At 38.5% G+C, this 18072-nt stretch overlaps 1 protein-coding gene across 1 annotated transcript in view; it reads left to right on the top strand.

Annotated features, from left to right (window-relative positions):
* DROSHA (drosha ribonuclease III) overlaps positions 1–14425 on the top strand; it is a 72825-nt gene extending 58400 nt beyond the window's left edge. Inside the window, exons 26-32 of the mRNA XM_050891971.1 lie at positions 525–630; positions 4266–4407; positions 5377–5459; positions 5573–5676; positions 7723–7815; positions 8623–8669; positions 11644–14425. Coding sequence (XP_050747928.1) covers positions 525–630; positions 4266–4407; positions 5377–5459; positions 5573–5676; positions 7723–7815; positions 8623–8669; positions 11644–11774 — 706 coding nt within the window. The 3' untranslated portion in view covers positions 11775–14425. The remainder of the gene's footprint in view (positions 1–524; positions 631–4265; positions 4408–5376; positions 5460–5572; positions 5677–7722; positions 7816–8622; positions 8670–11643) is intronic.
* The last annotated feature ends 3647 nt before the right edge of the window (positions 14426–18072 follow it).

Below are 18072 nucleotides of genomic sequence, written 5' to 3'. Positions count from 1 at the left end.
TTTGGTCCAAGTGCAACCCTTGTGTTCCGTGAAGTGTACAGCTGCCAGGCCTTGTTTTAAAGCAAACGGTAGAGCCATACCAGTGGTTACCCAGTCCAGGATCTCGCATGAGTTTAAACCCTGATCTTTTTATTTCCTGTGAATGGACAGACCTTTTTCTCTATTGAAGTCATTGCATTCATTAGTTCACTTTCTTATAAGAAGTTGCAGGTAGAGACCTTATCCCATTACAAACTTGATGTAAACTACTCTTCTCCTTGTTAGTCCCAGATCTAGCATGTAATAATTGTGTTTATATGTAGCTGCCCTGATTTGCTTTCTCTCTGAAAGTTGGTGTTACAACAGTAATGAACTGTGTTTTCATCTCACCTGGTTAACACTGGAAAATTGTCTTAAATGCGTTTGGAAATGAGCGAGGCTCACTCTCAGATCACTCTTTATTTTAATTTGTGTGTGCATACTGGTTTTGTGTTTTCCTCCCTGAGTGCTTATTGATTTTGCTGCATTGATGTCTCATTTTTCAGAGGCCACAACCAGAGGATGGAATTCCTGGGTGACTCCATAATGCAGTTGGTAGCCACAGAGTATTTATTCATACATTTTCCCGATCATCATGAAGGGCACTTAACGGTGAGACTGCCATCAATCATGCTCTGCAGAAGAGCAAGAGTGGGATGGAGACTGAAATTATGGGAGCAGCTAGTGAATTATTCTGGATTTGATTAATAAAAGAAGCCTCAGCAACCACTGCTCTTAATAAGGCATTGTTAATTTTAAGTCATGAGCACTGCAATGAATAGGAAATGATGATTTATGAGCCCAGTGCAATAATTTTTGTTCTGTCTGTGAAATGGATCAATAATTTTAAGGGTGGCAGTGATGAAACTGGGAGATGACTAGTTCTTGTTTAAAGATGGGTGTCTTAAACCATTTATTTAAATAGGCACATCACATGACTTTTTATTCATGGCTTCTAGTCTGTTGAACCTGCAACCAGGCAGGGTTATGTTTCCTGATAAGAAGTTTTTACATCTATTTTAGTCTGGTTTTCCTGTTGTCTTCAATCTGGAGCTCCTGTGGTAGCTTTTGAATTTAATTTTACTATTGTTATAGTCATCTGTTGTTGTTTACTGTAGCCTTTCAGCCTCTCTTATCTGGGCTCTGAACAACCCAGTTTGGGGATCTTTCAGCAATTTACAGTACTTTAAACATAGGGTGGTAGTATATGTAGGTTTTTTCCTGATTGATTCATTTAGTACTGCAGCTAGAAAACTGTGGCTTTGTTTGTGAGGAAGAAATTTTCTTAGGCTTACTAAATTTTTCATAGTTTTCAAGTCTTGACTAGAACAAAAAAGTGATACAGGTATCAGGAATATGAGTCGAGTCTCCTAGTTAAAATTAGGAAGTAGCACTGTAGGCTTCTTAGCTACTCGGATTGGTTTTCTCAAATCAATAAAGGGATGGTGATGCTAAGTCTCTAGCAGGCAATGTGTTTTCAAGAATATGCTTCTTGGGTCTTTTGGGCTAAAGCTGTTTACAAGAAAAAAAGTACATGCTCTGACTAAAAGTAATTTTAATTTTTCTTCACAAGTTCTTAAGTTTCATTTACATTTGTATGGATTCTTCTGCACCGTTCAGGAGACAGAGTAGATAACTTTTACTTAAAAGTTCAGGCTTTGAAAGGGGAAGAGCCTTGTCGTATTAATTCTTCAGAGAAACAAAAACATAAGGCAGAAATCCAAGACTGATGGGGTTTTTTTTGCTTTGTAGGTGACTTTTAAGAATGTAGGCATCAGTGGTGTTATAGTAAGATAAATCTTTCAAGAACTATTTGGCAGAAAGGATATGAAGTGTTGCTATTAATGGGTGTAAATACTCAGAACAATGATCAGAATGTCTCCGTGTTGCTTAATTTAATGATTAGTGAGTTGGCAAGTAGAACAAGTTGCACAGTCCAAGTTTGTAGGGGAAACTACAACGTTAGAGTGGAATGGATGCTGAAAACACATAAAGATTTGGAGAAGTAGGCAATACCTAGAATAAAATTTCAACTCTGGGGATGCACGTGCGGTGAAAAAGAAAATTGTCTTAGAATGTTTTTAAATTTGAGGACAAATGAAATGAGACTCGTGAGAAAGGAAACTAATGATGTGGGATCTGAAGAGAAACAGCAAACACTGAGCTTTCTCCTGTCATCTGGGAACGTACTTACATTCAAAGTAATAATGGAACATCAGCTGAATGGTGTCTTGGTCAAGGTTGGGAAGATTCCACTTGACTGGCAATGCAGTGGCTTCCCAGTGTGTAGTGATTACTTGTGGAGAGATGTCTGTAAATTAACTATATTTAAGAAAAAGAAAGGAGAATGTAGTCTTGTGTACGTATTTTGAGATAGCCAAGTCATCTGCCATAAAAGAGGATGAAATTTTGTTTGCTGTTGGAAGATACAGCTTCTCCAGTACTGGCTTATGCTGCAGTCACAGGTAGTAGTATGCTGTGTGAAGACGGAAGAATAAAAAAAAATTGCTTTCTAATTAGAGTTAAGCTCCAGTTAAGCATCCGTCACATGTTACAGCATCTGCAATGATGCAGGCTGTGTGTTGCCAGAGTGGAGACTTGCTCTAAAAAAGTTGCTGGGAAGGCACAGGTACCATGTCTTCCCCGTATTATTAAGGGGAATTGAGTTTCTTGCTAGATCACACTTGTAGAGGAGGCAAATTCTAATATGGAGCAAGTTGATAACCACAGTGCTAGAAGGATAACCGGTTTTTTTTTCCATCTCTAATTCACTGTGTAGTGTATATGTTGCTCTTTGTTTTATGATACTACTAATCATGATTACGGGTCCTATCAAAATAACTACTCTGCAAACACAGCAAGAGAGATCCTTCTTCTCCCGTTACAAGAAACAGATTTTTGTCAAGTGATACTGCACTTCTGTCTCGTAGGTTGCATGTCATACTTAGGATTTTGTTGGGGAAAGTATAGTTTATTTATCCTAAGGACATAAAAGGGAAGAATTTTGGAGAGGAACAAGTAGAAGATGGGTTTAAGCAGAGGTTAGGGAGGCAGGTAATAATCCTATCTGCAGTCTGCCTAGTTTATGAAGATCAAGTTGTGAGTATCTGCTTCATACATCATTGCCAGACAAATTATGAACATACTGTTCTTCGTTTATCTGTTGTCAGAGATGAAGTATCAAGTGCAGCAAATAAATCTTGATTTTCATAAGCTCAGTTGACATGCTGGAGCCAGGTAGCATATAACTTGGATCTAATAAGCTGAGCAAATGTGATATGGAAGACAAAGAGAGAAAAAAATGTGTATGCAGCTTCTCAACTCTAGATTACACATAAACAGTGGAAAAGAGAGACATTCTTTCCCTCTCACCTGCACCTCCTATAATATCCCTAACTTCTTAAATTAATGCTGTTTCATTTAAAGCAAAAAAGCAAACAAACAGGAAAAAATCTCACCTTAACCAGGGGTTCAGAAAATTGTATGAAACCCTAAAATTCCAAAATACTCCTTTAAGCTATATGGGATTGTATCTTTGGCAGAGCTCTATGTTTATTTAAGCAGTCCGCCTAGAGCCAGGGTTAAGCATTTCAGGGAACTCTGCTGGAGAACCAGGTGTCCTGGATATTGTCATACATTGAAAATGTTAGAGCCAGATCTTTGTCAGGGGTGCATTGGCTCAGCTATACTGCCTTCAGTAGAGCAAACAGTACATACAGGCTGTACAGCTATGCATTTTCTTCTCTGGCCAAATGAATGGAGCAGCTTCCTCATCTGCTTGTTCTGAAACACTAGACTGTCTTCCTTTAATGTGTATTGGTTTTAATTACTGCCTATTTATTTCTTATTTGGTGGACACTGGGGACTGATCTATATGGGGACATTCACTTTATGTGGAAAAATGTATATAGCTGTGTATTACTTAAACTAGAAAAATGCAGATTGGCTAAAAAAGTACAGGACTGATGAAGAGATGCTATATGATTGCAAAGAAGCTCACAAACAAGCTTTTTAAATGCAAGACACATCTACAGAAGTAATGTGTCCATAGAATAAATAAAATTTGGTGAGAAGAATTGAAACAGAAGGAAAAATCAGCAGTAGAAAGAATGTGTGTGTCTGTGATTATGTAAATCATTTCGAGAGGCTACAAGGATAAAAGTAACTTTGTCTCCCCAGCTCTCCCTACCTTTCATAGTTTGATATTGCTAATTGTTACCATTGAGTGGAACTTCTTTCTGTTGCAGCTGTTGAGAAGTTCTTTGGTGAACAACAGGACACAGGCCAAGGTGGCAGAAGAGCTGGGTATGCAAGAATTTGCCATCACTAATGACAAGACAAAAAGACCTGTAGCTCTTCGAACTAAGACTTTGGCTGATCTCTTGGAATGTGAGTTAATTTGGTTATAACAGCTTAGTACTTATGCGACTTCTCTTTCCTCGGGGCTTGTTTAAGAAAGCCATTAGAAAAAATGGCTATTAAAAATGTATGTTCAGGTTTTCAAATGAATTATGCCTATACCTCTGAAAGCCAGATTTTTTAACAGTAGCCTAGATTTTTGAAGTCTGTGTGAAAGCATGAAGGAGGCGTAATTGCAGATACAAAGGTGTAGGCTTAGAAATTGAGGGGTCATGATGACCAGGTCAAAAGCATGTCTAGAAAGTTAAAGCTTGTAATCCGAGTTGAGCTATTTAACAGCATTTTCAATGTTTCATTGATATGTTCTTGTTGTCACTATTGGAAGATAAAGTAGTTCCTTCAGCAGGTGAATATTTCTGTGGTTCATTTGACTGCATTTTAGGAGGTTTCAAAGTGGTCATTCCACAAGAGGGAAAGGTACATGAAAGTTAAATTCTTTTTAGTCCATTTATGGAAGTTTGTGCTACCTTCTTTCCAAAGAAAGTGGAAACAGTGATAAATATTCTGCAAAGAAAGTTAATCCGTATCTTGTATATTTTGATATATTTTGTGAGCCATTCAGACCCCTTGGCTTTTGCCAAATCCTCTAAGCAAATGGAAATAGCACACAAACAGGAGTGATTTATATCTAAAAATTTTTATGGTACCCAGTTGTGATTTATTTGTAAGTATCCATGGTCTCCTGGTTAAAATGTGAGATTAGGAGCTGAGTGTTGTTTCTAGCTCTTTAAATGACTGAGTGGATTTGGGTAAGTCACTTAATCTCTTGGTCAACTTTATTTTTTCCTGTGTATGCAGGATAATAATACCCTCATCAGATCACTGCTGTGAAACATAATTGAATATGGCTTTAGAGTACTCGGAGATACTTGTTTCTAAAAGTGCAAGCCATTAACATCCTCCTTGGATGAGTGACAGTACCTTTTTTTCCCCCCCCAGCTTTTATTGCTGCCCTGTACATTGATAAAGATTTGGAATACGTTCACACTTTCATGAACGTGTGCTTTTTTCCACGGCTAAAGGTAAGATCAGTCAGGTTCCTACTTTCCTGGCACTATATTTTAACACATTATTGCATTTGGGACTCTTACCACAATCTCTCAATCATAAAAGCATTTATGTGAACTTCTTACAGGAGTTTATTTTGAATCAAGATTGGAATGATCCTAAATCTCAGCTTCAGCAGTGCTGCTTGACTCTCAGGACAGAAGGAAAAGAGCCAGACATTCCTCTTTACAAGTAAGAACTGGCATCATATGGATATGAGCTAATTGTCAGTCTTTCTTCTGTGTGGAGGAAGATGTGATCAGTCACCCTACGTTTTTCCCATAGTTTGGTTTTATTGTAGTTATCCAAGCCCTCCAGTCTCTCTTTGACGATGGAAAATGTTGAACCAGTGTTTTCCAAGTTTAGGTGTTTTAAGCCATTACAAGGAAGAATTAGTAAGCATTTTACCTTGTACAGTTGCAAGGGAAAACATAATTTTTGTGTTTGAAAGTAGTATTTCATTGGCGTCATTATATATTTGTTCTTCTTTTAATGTAAGGAATGGCAGTATTTTAAATGAAATGAATGGAACAATGGCTGTTTGGGTATGAAGTCAAGACACCTCCATTCTATTTTCAGTAATAGTATGAAGTTTCTCTGCACACTACATTATTATGCAAACATCATAAATGCTTTGTGTTACGCATCTGATTGTAGGCTCTATTTCTAATCCACAGAGTCAGGCATTGAAGGGCAACACAAGTTTTGGACATTTTCGGTGCACAATTCAGCCCACGTTATGTCCTCCTGTTTAGTGACAGAAGAGCTCAGGGCAATGAACCTCTTAAATTGTACACCTCAGACACCTGAAGCTGGATGGGATGGATCTCCCTTCTCTCTTTCAGTTGTAAAATAGCATAATAGCTGCTTCAAAGAGACAATAATAAACTTGAGATTGTATATTACATCCATATCCATTCAATTAATGTAGGAATGGGTGCAATGTTAGGCCGGAAAGGAAGAGATAAAGGCTATGAAAGTTCAAAGCTTGTGTTGTTGGGATTATTATATCAAAAAGGTATGAAGAATGAAAGTCTAAGTGCATTTGCCACATTTACTGAGGTAAAGTTTTCAATGAAATGTAGCAGTTCAGTTATAGTGACAAACAGTGCACTTAGAAATATGATCGCTCTAGCACTGCAACTGATGCTCTGCAAATCTGACTCCTCAGTGTCTCTGTGTGAGGGCTCACAGCTTTGTCTTGGGTGAGGGAGATGAATACAATAAAAACAATTCCTGATTCTTGTAAAACCCACTGAGTATCAAGTACCAAATGTTTGTTTTGTTTTGTCGTGATGATAAATTGATTTTTTTAGTACAGCTTAGAGCTAGTAATATGCTGTTATCTTCCTATTATCTTGTTAAATTCCTTTTCTTGGGGTTATCTTTCACTGCAGTCAGTAGTATTGCTTTTAAATTTGAGGTGGGTTTTATTTGCTCACAGCGCACGGAGACAGAGTACTATAGTTAGATACTTTCAAAATTGATGTGAAATTGGTGCTCCTTCCAAAAAGAAACAGCGTAGTGGACAGAACTCAAGCTGACAGTGGGGAGAGATTTGGGACAGCAGGAAGAAACAGCAGAAGCAGCAATTCATTGCATGTCTAGGGAATTATCTTTTTTCCCCTTTAGATGGTTGTTGATGCATGTCCTAGACTTTAGCTCAAATGGAAAGTTTGTTTCGTGACAAACTGTAACTTTTCAAAGCTGATGAAAAATTTCTTTGTACTGTGATAATTCAGTATGTAGAGAGCTACCATGACCAATATAAAGTCCTTTTAAAACCTTGCTAACTGCACAACTCTCAGGGACTAAAATTTTAGTGCACACAATAATCATATTGGTGTGATTATTTGCAGTTGCACAGCTACTCACCATTTATGACTTTATTACAAGTGTTTTCACAGTGTTTAAGTACTTTGTGTTATAGTTTGCATGTTTGCTTATAGGTTAAAGTTTTAATTTTCATGTGGTGCTCCTGAGTGAACCTGGAGGAATAAATATAACCAATATAAACAAGATGCATTTTATGTAAATTTCTCCTTTTTATTGCGCACCATACTGGTTATCTCTGGGTTAATGTGACTTATACAGGCATCTTTCAACCCTTGCTCTACACTTTGCACTAATTCCACTATATGTATTGACCAGACTGAAAGCTTGGTGATGTATGTGCCACAAACAGATTCTGGTTTTTAATACTTCCTGCTTGAATAAATCCTATCTTTCTTATTTCAGGACTTTGCAGACAGTGGGACCATCTCATGCCAGGACATACACAGTAGCTGTTTACTTCAAAGGGGAAAGAATAGGATGCGGTAAAGGCCCAAGGTATAGTGAAAAATTAGTCACATGGTGTTAAAGTTTCGGTGCGGCAGTGTCCGAAATGACTAGCAGTGAAGATAGACAAGTATGTGGTTGGCCTTAGAAAAGGAAAGCTATAGAGCCTTCTTCAAGCTGTTCTGAGTTTCTGCCTCAGGAATACCTGAAGGGTTCAACGTCTGTATAGTTTTGGGTCTTAAGCTTTTTTGGTGAACTTGTCTACAAGGTGGCTAGCGATGCTAACCGATTTGTGGCTCTCAGACTAGAAACTGCAGAACAGCTTCCAGGAAATAGTGACTTTATCTTTGGCTTTGCTACTGGATTACTGGCCAACTTAAGCTGGCAAGTTAAGGGTGCAAGGCTCTCAGGGTTTTTTTCTGATGTTATTACTTCTAGGCATTTTAGAAGGGTTTCTAAAGTTGCAAAAACTTCAACCATGAACCCCAAAGACCTCATCTTATTTTCTGCTACCAAATGTAGTGGTCGTTATAAAAATATCATTGGTTTTATAGCATTCGCACCTCTGTGATTTTGTTCCTTTTTTCCTCTCAAGTAAAAGCAAATGCTTCAGTGAAGAATGGACTAGAGTATTCTGTTAGTGTTATTGATCTAAGTTTAAAAATATTCTACTGGAGCTGTAGTGCTATTGCTCACATATTTATGGAAAGGCTGATATAAACTCTGGGAATTACTAGCTACTGGTTATCCAAAGAGTTTTATTACAAAAGAGTAGCTAGTGTTCCACTTTGTCAGAAACTTCAGTTTATTCTGTACAACTGAGATCTCATGTAACATGTTTTTGTTTGGCTTTCACAGTATTCAGCAAGCGGAAATGGGAGCTGCAATGGACGCACTTGAAAAATGTAAGATATTTAGGCAACAAAGAAAATAATTTATAGTCTACATCCTTGGTCTTTAGTGAGGTGAGGTGCAGGTTTTGTAGGGGATAAGATTTGAACAGAACGTATATGCTGAATGTTGTCAGCTTCTAAGCAGCAGGTTTTCCTTTTAGTACTTTCAAGACAATTTTGTAACAGGTGAAGTTAATGTGATACCAAAAGGTATTTTTTAAAGGGAGTTGGTCAGCTACAGCGGTTGCAACTTAGAGGGAATCCTGTGCAGTGAAGCCTCTGAGATTTTCCATGCTTAAATGTGCAGTGGGATAAGACTGCTTAGTCTCTGACGGTGTGGTTGTCTCATCCTCTAATTTAGGGGAGGAGGAAAATTACTTTTCAGTTGCCAATTTAGAAAATAAGATTTGTTCTCAGATTATACAGTAGACTAGGTTAAAATCTAACAGGCAGATCCCTAGCCAATGTAAGTCAATATTTATCTGTTAAGAATGGCTTATATCAGCTGAGGATCCAGTGATCTGTGTATGCATCTCTCAAAATTATGCACAGGATAGCCAGCATGAGAGCAGTCCTTCATTGCAATGGAGTCTCAGGTGTGAAAGGAATGAGTGTATGCAAACTTCTTATACAAAAGATCTTCGGTCAATTGAGTTAAAGTGCCAGGTGTGGATGTACTGTAAGCAAATAGATTACAAGCATTTTGTGCAGCAGAAGCTCTCTATTCAGAAGAACATGGGGAGGTACATTTTTTGCATTTGATTCAAAGGAAAGACATGCAGTTCCTCAGATGCCAAAGGTTTTTAATCTGTTATCTCTGCATCTGGAAATCCCAGGGCTTAAAAATTTCAGAAGACAATGAATCCCTGTAATTCAGAAATTTTTTTATATCCATCTGCTAGGCATATACTTCTCACCACCAGTAATTTTGACAAGTAGAAAATGTAGCTTTCCTTCTCTGCTGAATATCTGCAAACTGTTACTGAAGTTTTGTTTGAGTGTTTTTTCTTGTGACAGTATCACCACTCAGAGAGCTGTGAGCTTCATCGCCTATCAGTCCAAGGACTTCACAGCTCTTTTCTGACATACGTATTTGTTTGAATACCATAGACCTCTAGAGGTCTCTACTCCAACCACCCCTCAAAACAGAGCCAACTTTCAAGTTAGCTCATGTTTCTCAGTGCCTTGCCAGTCAAGTTTTGACTATCTTTAGGGATGGAGGCTCCACAGCCCCTATGGGCACCTGTTCTATTATGTATATGTTTGTGGAGTGGAGTTTTTTGTTTGGGTTTTTTTTTTTTTAATGCATAAGTGGTTAACTTCAAGTAAAAGTAACGTTCATGTACCTGTTTATATATGTGATAGCCATGATGAGTTTATTACATAAACTTCTCAACATCTTAAATGGATTATAAACGAACAGGTTGCTACCAAGCTGAGTTCTTCAGAGTTCTTAAAGAATCACATTACAGGCACAGTGCTGAACATCTGATTTTCATTTTATGGTGCACATGAGCCACAAAATATCCCAGAACTCCATTAAACAAAGCACTAGTGTTTTTAAAAACAGCAGCAATTTAAAAACAATTTTCTGTTACTTAGATTGCTTTCTGGTTTAAATAAATATACCCTTCTATGCCTGAGTTGTAAATAACTGATGAATAAACCTTTTATTCCTGTAGTATATAATAAAAGGCACAAATTTCACCGGCCAATAAAACAAAGCAGTAGAAAGTCATTCTGCTCTACCACAAACTCTTGCAGATTATGTGGCTTCTGCACTGTGTTCTTTAGCTGAACAAATCTGTGCTGCCTGGGACCCAGAAAGAGGAGGAAAACGCTTGGTGTCAAGGGACTCCTCCTTGAGGAGCCTCAGCTGAGTTCTCTCTTGGTAGGCAGCTAGAGAGAGAGCAGTCCTTTGCCAAGATATCTCCCAAATTTGTTTATGGCTTTAAAGGTCAGTGTAGTAACCTTTTGCATTCATCTCGGACACAGATAGGTAGCCATTGCTGATTCCAGAGCTCTGTGTGATCCCAGCAGGATTTACCACCAACTGCAGGCTGCCATGTACTCTATGACCTCTTCATTTTCTGACCAGCTGGAGGGTGCAGGTCTCTGCAGCACAGAGACACAGATGAATGTCAGCATCCTGGTCATGCAGAAAATGTCATATTCTGTCAGCTGTGCCCTAAATTGAGAGCAATTCTGATCCATTATATAAGCTGGTTTTACAGCCTCGGTTCTAACTAGTGTATGTATGTACCAGCCAATGGACAAGTGTCTGAAACCAAAAGCATCCGTCCCCCGGCTACTTCTCCATCACCTCAGCCTTCAGTCTAGTCAGTTTTAGCCAGTCTTCACTCATCCGTGCTCTTAGACTATGCTAAGGCTATATTCTGGTACATAGCCAAGCATTAACTTTTTCAGGAACAGATTTTACTGCATTCCATTTTGCTAAATTATTACTTTCCCCTTAGGAACCCTGCCATAATGTGGGGCATCTAGTGGATTCTGCATGGTCTAAAATAATAACAATAATAATAATGGAAACATCTGTACAATGCTTGGAACCAGTGGCTCATACTTTTTGGAGTGAGAACAAGACAAAAAACCCTGACAGCATTGACAGTAGTCTCACATTCGTTTTTCAGTATCGACCACATGTTGCTAAGGGAACAGAATGTAAAATCCAGGTAATACCTGGCCATGTTGCTATACCAGGATTTTATATTTTATTTTTGTGAGTGTATTAGATTTGACAGTGCTTTGTAGCAGGGGAAACAGATGTGGAAATCATAAAGAAACCAAAGTCTTATGACACACAGCCCTGGTTTACTATGGATTATTAGAAATAAATGAGTAAAAATGGTAATAACATTATTCCCCTCTACCCCTAATCTCATCAAAGCTTAAAAAAAAAATAAGAGCTGAGGCTTTCTGTGTTACCAGTTTGTTTATTAATGTAAAATATTTCTCCTTGTGTCAGATAACTTCCCCCAGATGGCCCATCAGAAACGGTTCATTGAACGAAAGTACAGACAAGAGTTGAAAGAAATGAGGTGGGAAAGAGAGCACCAAGAGAGAGAGCCAGATGAGACTGAAGAAGCAAGGAAATAAAAGGAGGGCACAGAAGCAGTGGCATATTTCTTTACTTAATAACTCTGACTGTGGCCTATGGAGACTTAACCTAGTTTCTTGCAGAAGATGAATGAAGAGTGCCTGTTGATATCAAATAGAAAATCATAATCTCTTCTTAAAGTGTGTGTGTGTATAGTATTTCTTTAGTTTGGTTTTAAGTGCAAAGTTTGTTTGGCTTTTTAATAAGATATGTTTTTAAATCCTTTTAATTTTTATGAAAAGTTGTGGGATTATTTTTACTGTCTTATATGAAGTAATAAAGTATTAATTTCAAAAGCCTGTAGGAGGAAAAGCTGTTTAACAATTGTCTCCTATGTCCAAATGCTGTTTTGTCAGTGACCTGCAAAGTTATTGCATGGACTCCACTGTGGAGCAGGAAACTGTTATGAGAAACTAATTCAGCAGAGCACTTAAGCGTGTACCTAACTTAAGTTTTGCAGCTAAATGTACTTCTTGACTGTGCTAAACCAGAGCCATAAACTTCAGGTCCTTCTACAGAAACTGGTACAGTAATTTAAGTAAAGGAAATATTCAGTTTTGTTTTAAATAGTGGATTCCACATCTGGAATGTGACACAGGTGTGTGGAAGGTTGGGGGGTTTTGTCTTTAAATCCGTATTATAAAACTCTAAGAAAAAGAAAAAAGGTAATTATGAAGAAAGAGAATGACAACTTTTTTCGTAGAGAACGTACTGAGTTTACATTTAAAAGTTTAGTTTAATTCTCAACTTCTTGCTCTATCAAACTGGTGTCTACTTTAATGGATTTCTTTGTCCAGAAGATACCAGTGTGACCATAATAGTCAAATGGTGTATTAGAAACTCGATACAGGTGCTGTTCCAGATAGGTTCATTGAAAACTGTTTGTGTCCAAAGGATGGCAGAGTTTGTCCCCAAGGTGTAGTTCAAAGGTGGTATACAGTTTTAAGTCACCCAGTTTCCTTGATTTTCGGTGTCTGTGGCTTGTGTTAGACAGACAGATGTTTCTTCTATAAAAGCTCTGAATGGTACCAAAAGTGGAACATCCACTGTGTCTGTTGGTGGGTTTTCCCACTACCAGCTTCATTGTAGATATTGGTGTGTTGTTCATACTTTTAATTCGCCTGCTTCAAGCTATTCATTTCCATTATGCTGAGTTCTGAGTTAAAACAGTCCTTTAGTATGCATTGTGTAGTCATTTCTCTATCTTTCTTTTCTAATAAGTGAAGCTTATTTTCCTTAACTGCGCATTTTCTTCCTGCTTCAGATCTTTTTTGGTGAGTCATTTATGCATCTTTTCTGATGTAAGTAACACAGATGTATGGGATAAGATACCAGGCAGCTTCGTGAGCGTGGATGCACGAGTCTGGTCCAAAGAATTCATACAGACTCCTGAAAGAAAACTTTTGCCCAATGGCCACGCTACGCTGAGCAACTAATGCAGTGGTTGTCTGAAGCACCTTTCTGTAGGTGTGTGGTGGGCATCCATGAAAGCACTTTATTGCAGGTGCCAAAGTAGACACAAGTGTAGCTGAAAAGTTCAGACTACCCAAATGTCTTCCCAAAGTTTCACTTCTGAGCTAATCAATATGTGTATTTTCATAAGCACGTTTGTACGCATGCAATGTGAGATGCACTTAAATGTGTTTTTTTTAAAACTTGACCCCACAGCACTACCTCACTTCTTCCAGCTTCTATGATTGCCTTTTCTTAATGGATTGATGCTTTGAATCCATTTCAGAGGATGAGAGAAAAGAAAAAAACCAAACACATTCTGTTATTTAGAGAGTGATAATAAACCATTAAAACATAAAGGGGGGGACAAAAACAACAAGATAAAGGCAAGGAGCTGCTCTCTGCTGGATGCTGCTGTTCTTTGACTTTTGAGAAGTGATTGTAACTCCTTATAGCTTCAGTCTGTAAATAAAAAGCTGAAATGCCTCTGAACAGCAGCAGGCTTGAGAAGCAAGCAGCAACAACTCCCCTGCCCTCAAGTCTTTTGTATTTCAAATTCTTTTGTATAATTGCCCATCTGCTTCTAGGAGTAAGTTGAAATGGTGCATTGGTAGAGGGTTGAGGGGAATTGTGGACACCATTATTTTATTTTTCCCCTCTTAACTGTGACCAGATTCATGTGTTTAACAAGTAGAACGTGCAGTGACTTCATTTTCAGGTGTATGGTTGCTCTGCAAATTTCTCATTGTATCTGATATCACCAGAGTACCCTAGTGGAATTGTTAGCTCATAGTTTAACATTACTTTCATTCTTCCTATACATCATTTCACTTTTCAGCTGTAAGAAGACTGTGAGTTTATTCATAAACATTTGCATAAAAATAGATCGAAGTTTTCAGATATGCTGTTTGGGGGGAGAAACCCAGAACTGTTCTCTTTTCTTCTTTGTCCCGGAAATTGCTTGAAAACAAACAAACTTTTAAAACGATTTCTGCATTCCGCTACTACAGTTAATGAATTTTAGATCTTCCTCAATAAAATGTAGATGATAAACATTTTTTCATGAGTGGGCTATTTTCCCTTTTTTCACTGTATAAGCATGGGCTAGGAAGATTGCCTGAAGAAATTTTGTTTTCCTTGTCTTGAGGGCAGAAAACAAAATAAAAGGTAAAGAAATTTGCATTTCCTTTGTCTATGTCAAAACCGTGCTTTCTCTGTATGCACTGTCTAAAAACAGTGGCTGTGAATGTTTCTGGTAGTTTAAGGAGATGCATAGAATGTGTGATGTGAGCACAGTCCTTTATAACACACACTAAGGAGAGAAAGTTTGTTTCTTTAAGTTGCCTTAAGTTTGGGAAAAATGATTACTGAGCTCATGCTAATCAGTGGAACAGCTGTAGTTTATAACTAGGCAACTTTGGCTGCTTTTTTGGAAATGTGAAGGTGTCTCAGGCTTATTGATAAAGTAAGGTCCTTTTTTGATTGCTCCAGAGCCTGATCTGTTCTGATCTAGAGATTCTCATGCAAGATCCGTTGACTTGGTTTGGGTACAAGTAGATAAGCGAAGAACAAGACTGAGATCTGTGTGGATCCAGCAGATCCTGTGAAAGCACATCTTTTTTTTTTTTTTCTTTTTTTTTAATGTGCATATGTACAGAGCGTTGAATAGTATTGTAGCTCATTTGATTAGGAATTTTAATTGAATTTATGTAAAATTCGTCATTGTTATTTGCAGAGCCTGAGTTTGCTTTGTAAGATTTCAGTTTCTGGAAGGTTATTTAACAGCCATACTAAGAGAACCTTGGTCTCTAAGACTGTAAACATTGTTGCTAATAAAGTTTTCCAGAAAAGACTTCAGGCATAGTTGTTACTTGCTAAAACAATTTGGAAAGATCAAAAGGCAAGTCCTGATCATGTGTCTCCCTACTTCAAAGACTCTGATTATACAGGCTACATATTTAAATGAAGTAAGCAGTTCACTTGTAAAAAGTTTCTGTTTGGTGGACGTTTGTAAAGCCCCATAAGAGCTCAGGGAGTTGATCATCTACATTGTACCATTGTGCATTGTCTTTGATGGGGATGGTATTGCGACAGAAATTTCTGTGACCCATACATCCCACCCTGCTTCTCCCCCTTGCCACCCCCCCAGCCCCTGGGTTATATATTTGTCATTGAGCATTTGAAATAGTTTTGCCTAAACGGGGAATAATAACCAGAAAGTGGTTCCTGGTTTGTTCCTTGAAGTGTAGTGGAAACTTGCAGTTGAAGAGTGCTCTGCTGTCTTCTGTTGCCTGCAAGCCTAAATGTTTAGCTCTTGGAATGACTGACATCTTACTGTGAATAGGCTCAGAAATGAAATGTGACACATCTCATCACTGGTTGCTGGTAATTATTCTTGGCCAGTAAGCCATGGTGTCAGGGAACAGGCATTCTGGATTCTGCTGTCTGTTCTTTCATTCATAGTTAAGCAAATATGGTGAATAACCTGGAAAGCAGCTGCAAAATAAACTGGTGGCTGCGTAATGAACTTGCGTTTACTTATTAGACTAACAAAAGAAAAATTGCCATAACAATATGGTAGGCGGAGCAGGGAATTGGATCTCTCATCTGTCATGGACACATCTCAATACCATTTATTCTTATTGTAGAGCTGCTCATTAGACCATCTACCACTGAAAAATAGGTTAACTCCTTGTATTTTGAAGACATAATTTCTCTTTGTATGAAGACGCTAATTAAAATGGATTGCAAATCTGGAGGTGTACTGGTCACTTCAAATTATAGGCAAGGTAGAGATTTTTATTTTAGTGAGAATGGCCTTTTTAAACTACTTCATGACTTTTCCTTCCCTCGTATTCTGATGCATTTTGTGTTCCCCGCTTGAGTTACAAATGGTGTGTTTCTTAGCGAATTGTTCATGTTTATGGACGTACTATGTCTACCTAGCAATGAAATGCTAGATAAGACCATCCATCACATCTCCTTAGTGTTTCTCTGGATTGCCCTTTTAAAGCAATTCTCTGTCTGTAGGAGGAAATAAGGATCAATGACTTTGCACTGGTCTTGTTTTGTTGTTTTTATTTTCTTTTCTTTGTGGTAGCCTACGTCGTTGCTCTTGCAGTTTGTTGCTCAGCTAGAGCAACTCTCCAAAGCTTGCAGTATTGAAGACCATCCTAGGCTCTTGTGTCTGTGCTTTCTGCTCGTAGGTACCTTCTTGACCTGGAAGGTAATGAGCAGAGGGAAAGGAGCATTGCTGGCTGGAGTGCATTGGCTGATATCAGCATGCTGGAAGATCTGCCAGGGAGTCACAAAAGCAGTGCAGTCAGAGAGGCTGACCCCACAGCTGCAGCTGAGTGTATTGGCCAGAACTGGTAGGCTGAGTCCGTGAAGAGAAATTTAAAGGAGATAGCTCCCCTGTTTTTAAAAAGTCAAAAGACAAGGACTGCTTAAAGACAAAGAAAAGAGTTACTATCTTCTCCAACTGTCCTGAATTTTTTGTTTCCATGCCTGATTTTTCAGGTACCCTCAAATTTCACAGATTCTTTCTGGGGTCCTGTCATTGTTTAACCCCAGCCAGCAGCTAAGCACCATGCAGCTGCTCCCTCACTCCCCTCACCCAGTGGGATGGGGGAGAGAACAAAAAAAAACAACCTTGTGGGTTGAGATAAAGACAGTTTAATAGGACATAAAGGAAGGAAAATAATGATGATGATAATAATAATAAAATTACAATAATGATACTAAAAGAATTAAAATATACAAAACAAGTGATGCACAATGCAATTGCTCACCACTTGCCGACTGATGCCCAGTCAGTTTCTGAGCAGCAATCTGACCCTCCCGGCCAACTCCGCCCTGTTTATATACTGGGCATGACATCATATGGTATGGAATATTCCTTTTGCCAGTTTGGGTCAGCTGTCCTGGCTGTGTCCCCTCCCAACTTCTTGTGCCCCTCCAGCCTTCTTGCTGGCTGGGCATGAGAAGCTGAAAAATCCTTGACTTAATATAAACACAGCTTAGCAACAACTGAAAACATCAGTGTGTTATCAACATTATTTTCCTACTAAATCCAAAACACAGCACTATACCAGCTACTAGGAAGAAAATTAACTCTATTCCAGCTGAAACCAGGACAGGTCCTAAGATTAAATAGGTTATGTGCTCCAGCCACTCAGATTTCCCTGCCCATCAGGGAGTGGGTTTAGCTCAGAGGCCCTTTTCTTCACCTGCTTGCTACTGATAACAAAGGGAGCACCAAATTACACCCAAAACCTCACTAACTAGGTATATTTCCCTTTGTCTAAATCCTCACTGCACTCCTCCAAAAGGATTTCAAAATCTTTCATGAATAACGGTATAAATGATATACCTGTGACTTACAATACAATCATAACCTGAATGTCTCAAGCATGTGATTCTGTTGCTCTTCACAGCACCTGTGTGGAGGGAATAAGGGACTATTTATTCTATTGCTGAGAGATGAAAACAAGGATGAAATTGTCACTTGGGTCCAGGCCTCAGGAGGTCTGTGGTAGGGCAATGATGCCTCATCCAGTGGATGCCTTAGTCCGTAGATTAAGTATCTTCTTTTCTTTGAAAGTGTGCTACATTTCTCTTCCTGTGCCTGAGAGTGTCTTTGAGGGAGAAAAAGAGAACTTGGCCGTGCAGGCTGGGCACTGTCACCCTCCTCCCTTTTTCCTGCCGAGTCTTGGGAAACAATGATCGAGAAGATCTCTAAAATTGGGGTCTCTACTATGAGAAGACAGAGCCGAAACAGTGTGTTGCTTGTACACCTTTTTAGAAAAAGTAAATAAGTAAATAAAAACTTCCACTTACAGCAGA

The sequence above is a fragment of the Gymnogyps californianus genome, chromosome 2, assembly GCF_018139145.2.
Source record: "Gymnogyps californianus isolate 813 chromosome 2, ASM1813914v2, whole genome shotgun sequence".
In the NCBI taxonomy this organism is placed as follows: Eukaryota; Metazoa; Chordata; class Aves; order Accipitriformes; family Cathartidae; genus Gymnogyps; species Gymnogyps californianus.
This window is presented reverse-complemented; position numbering and strand designations above follow the sequence as displayed.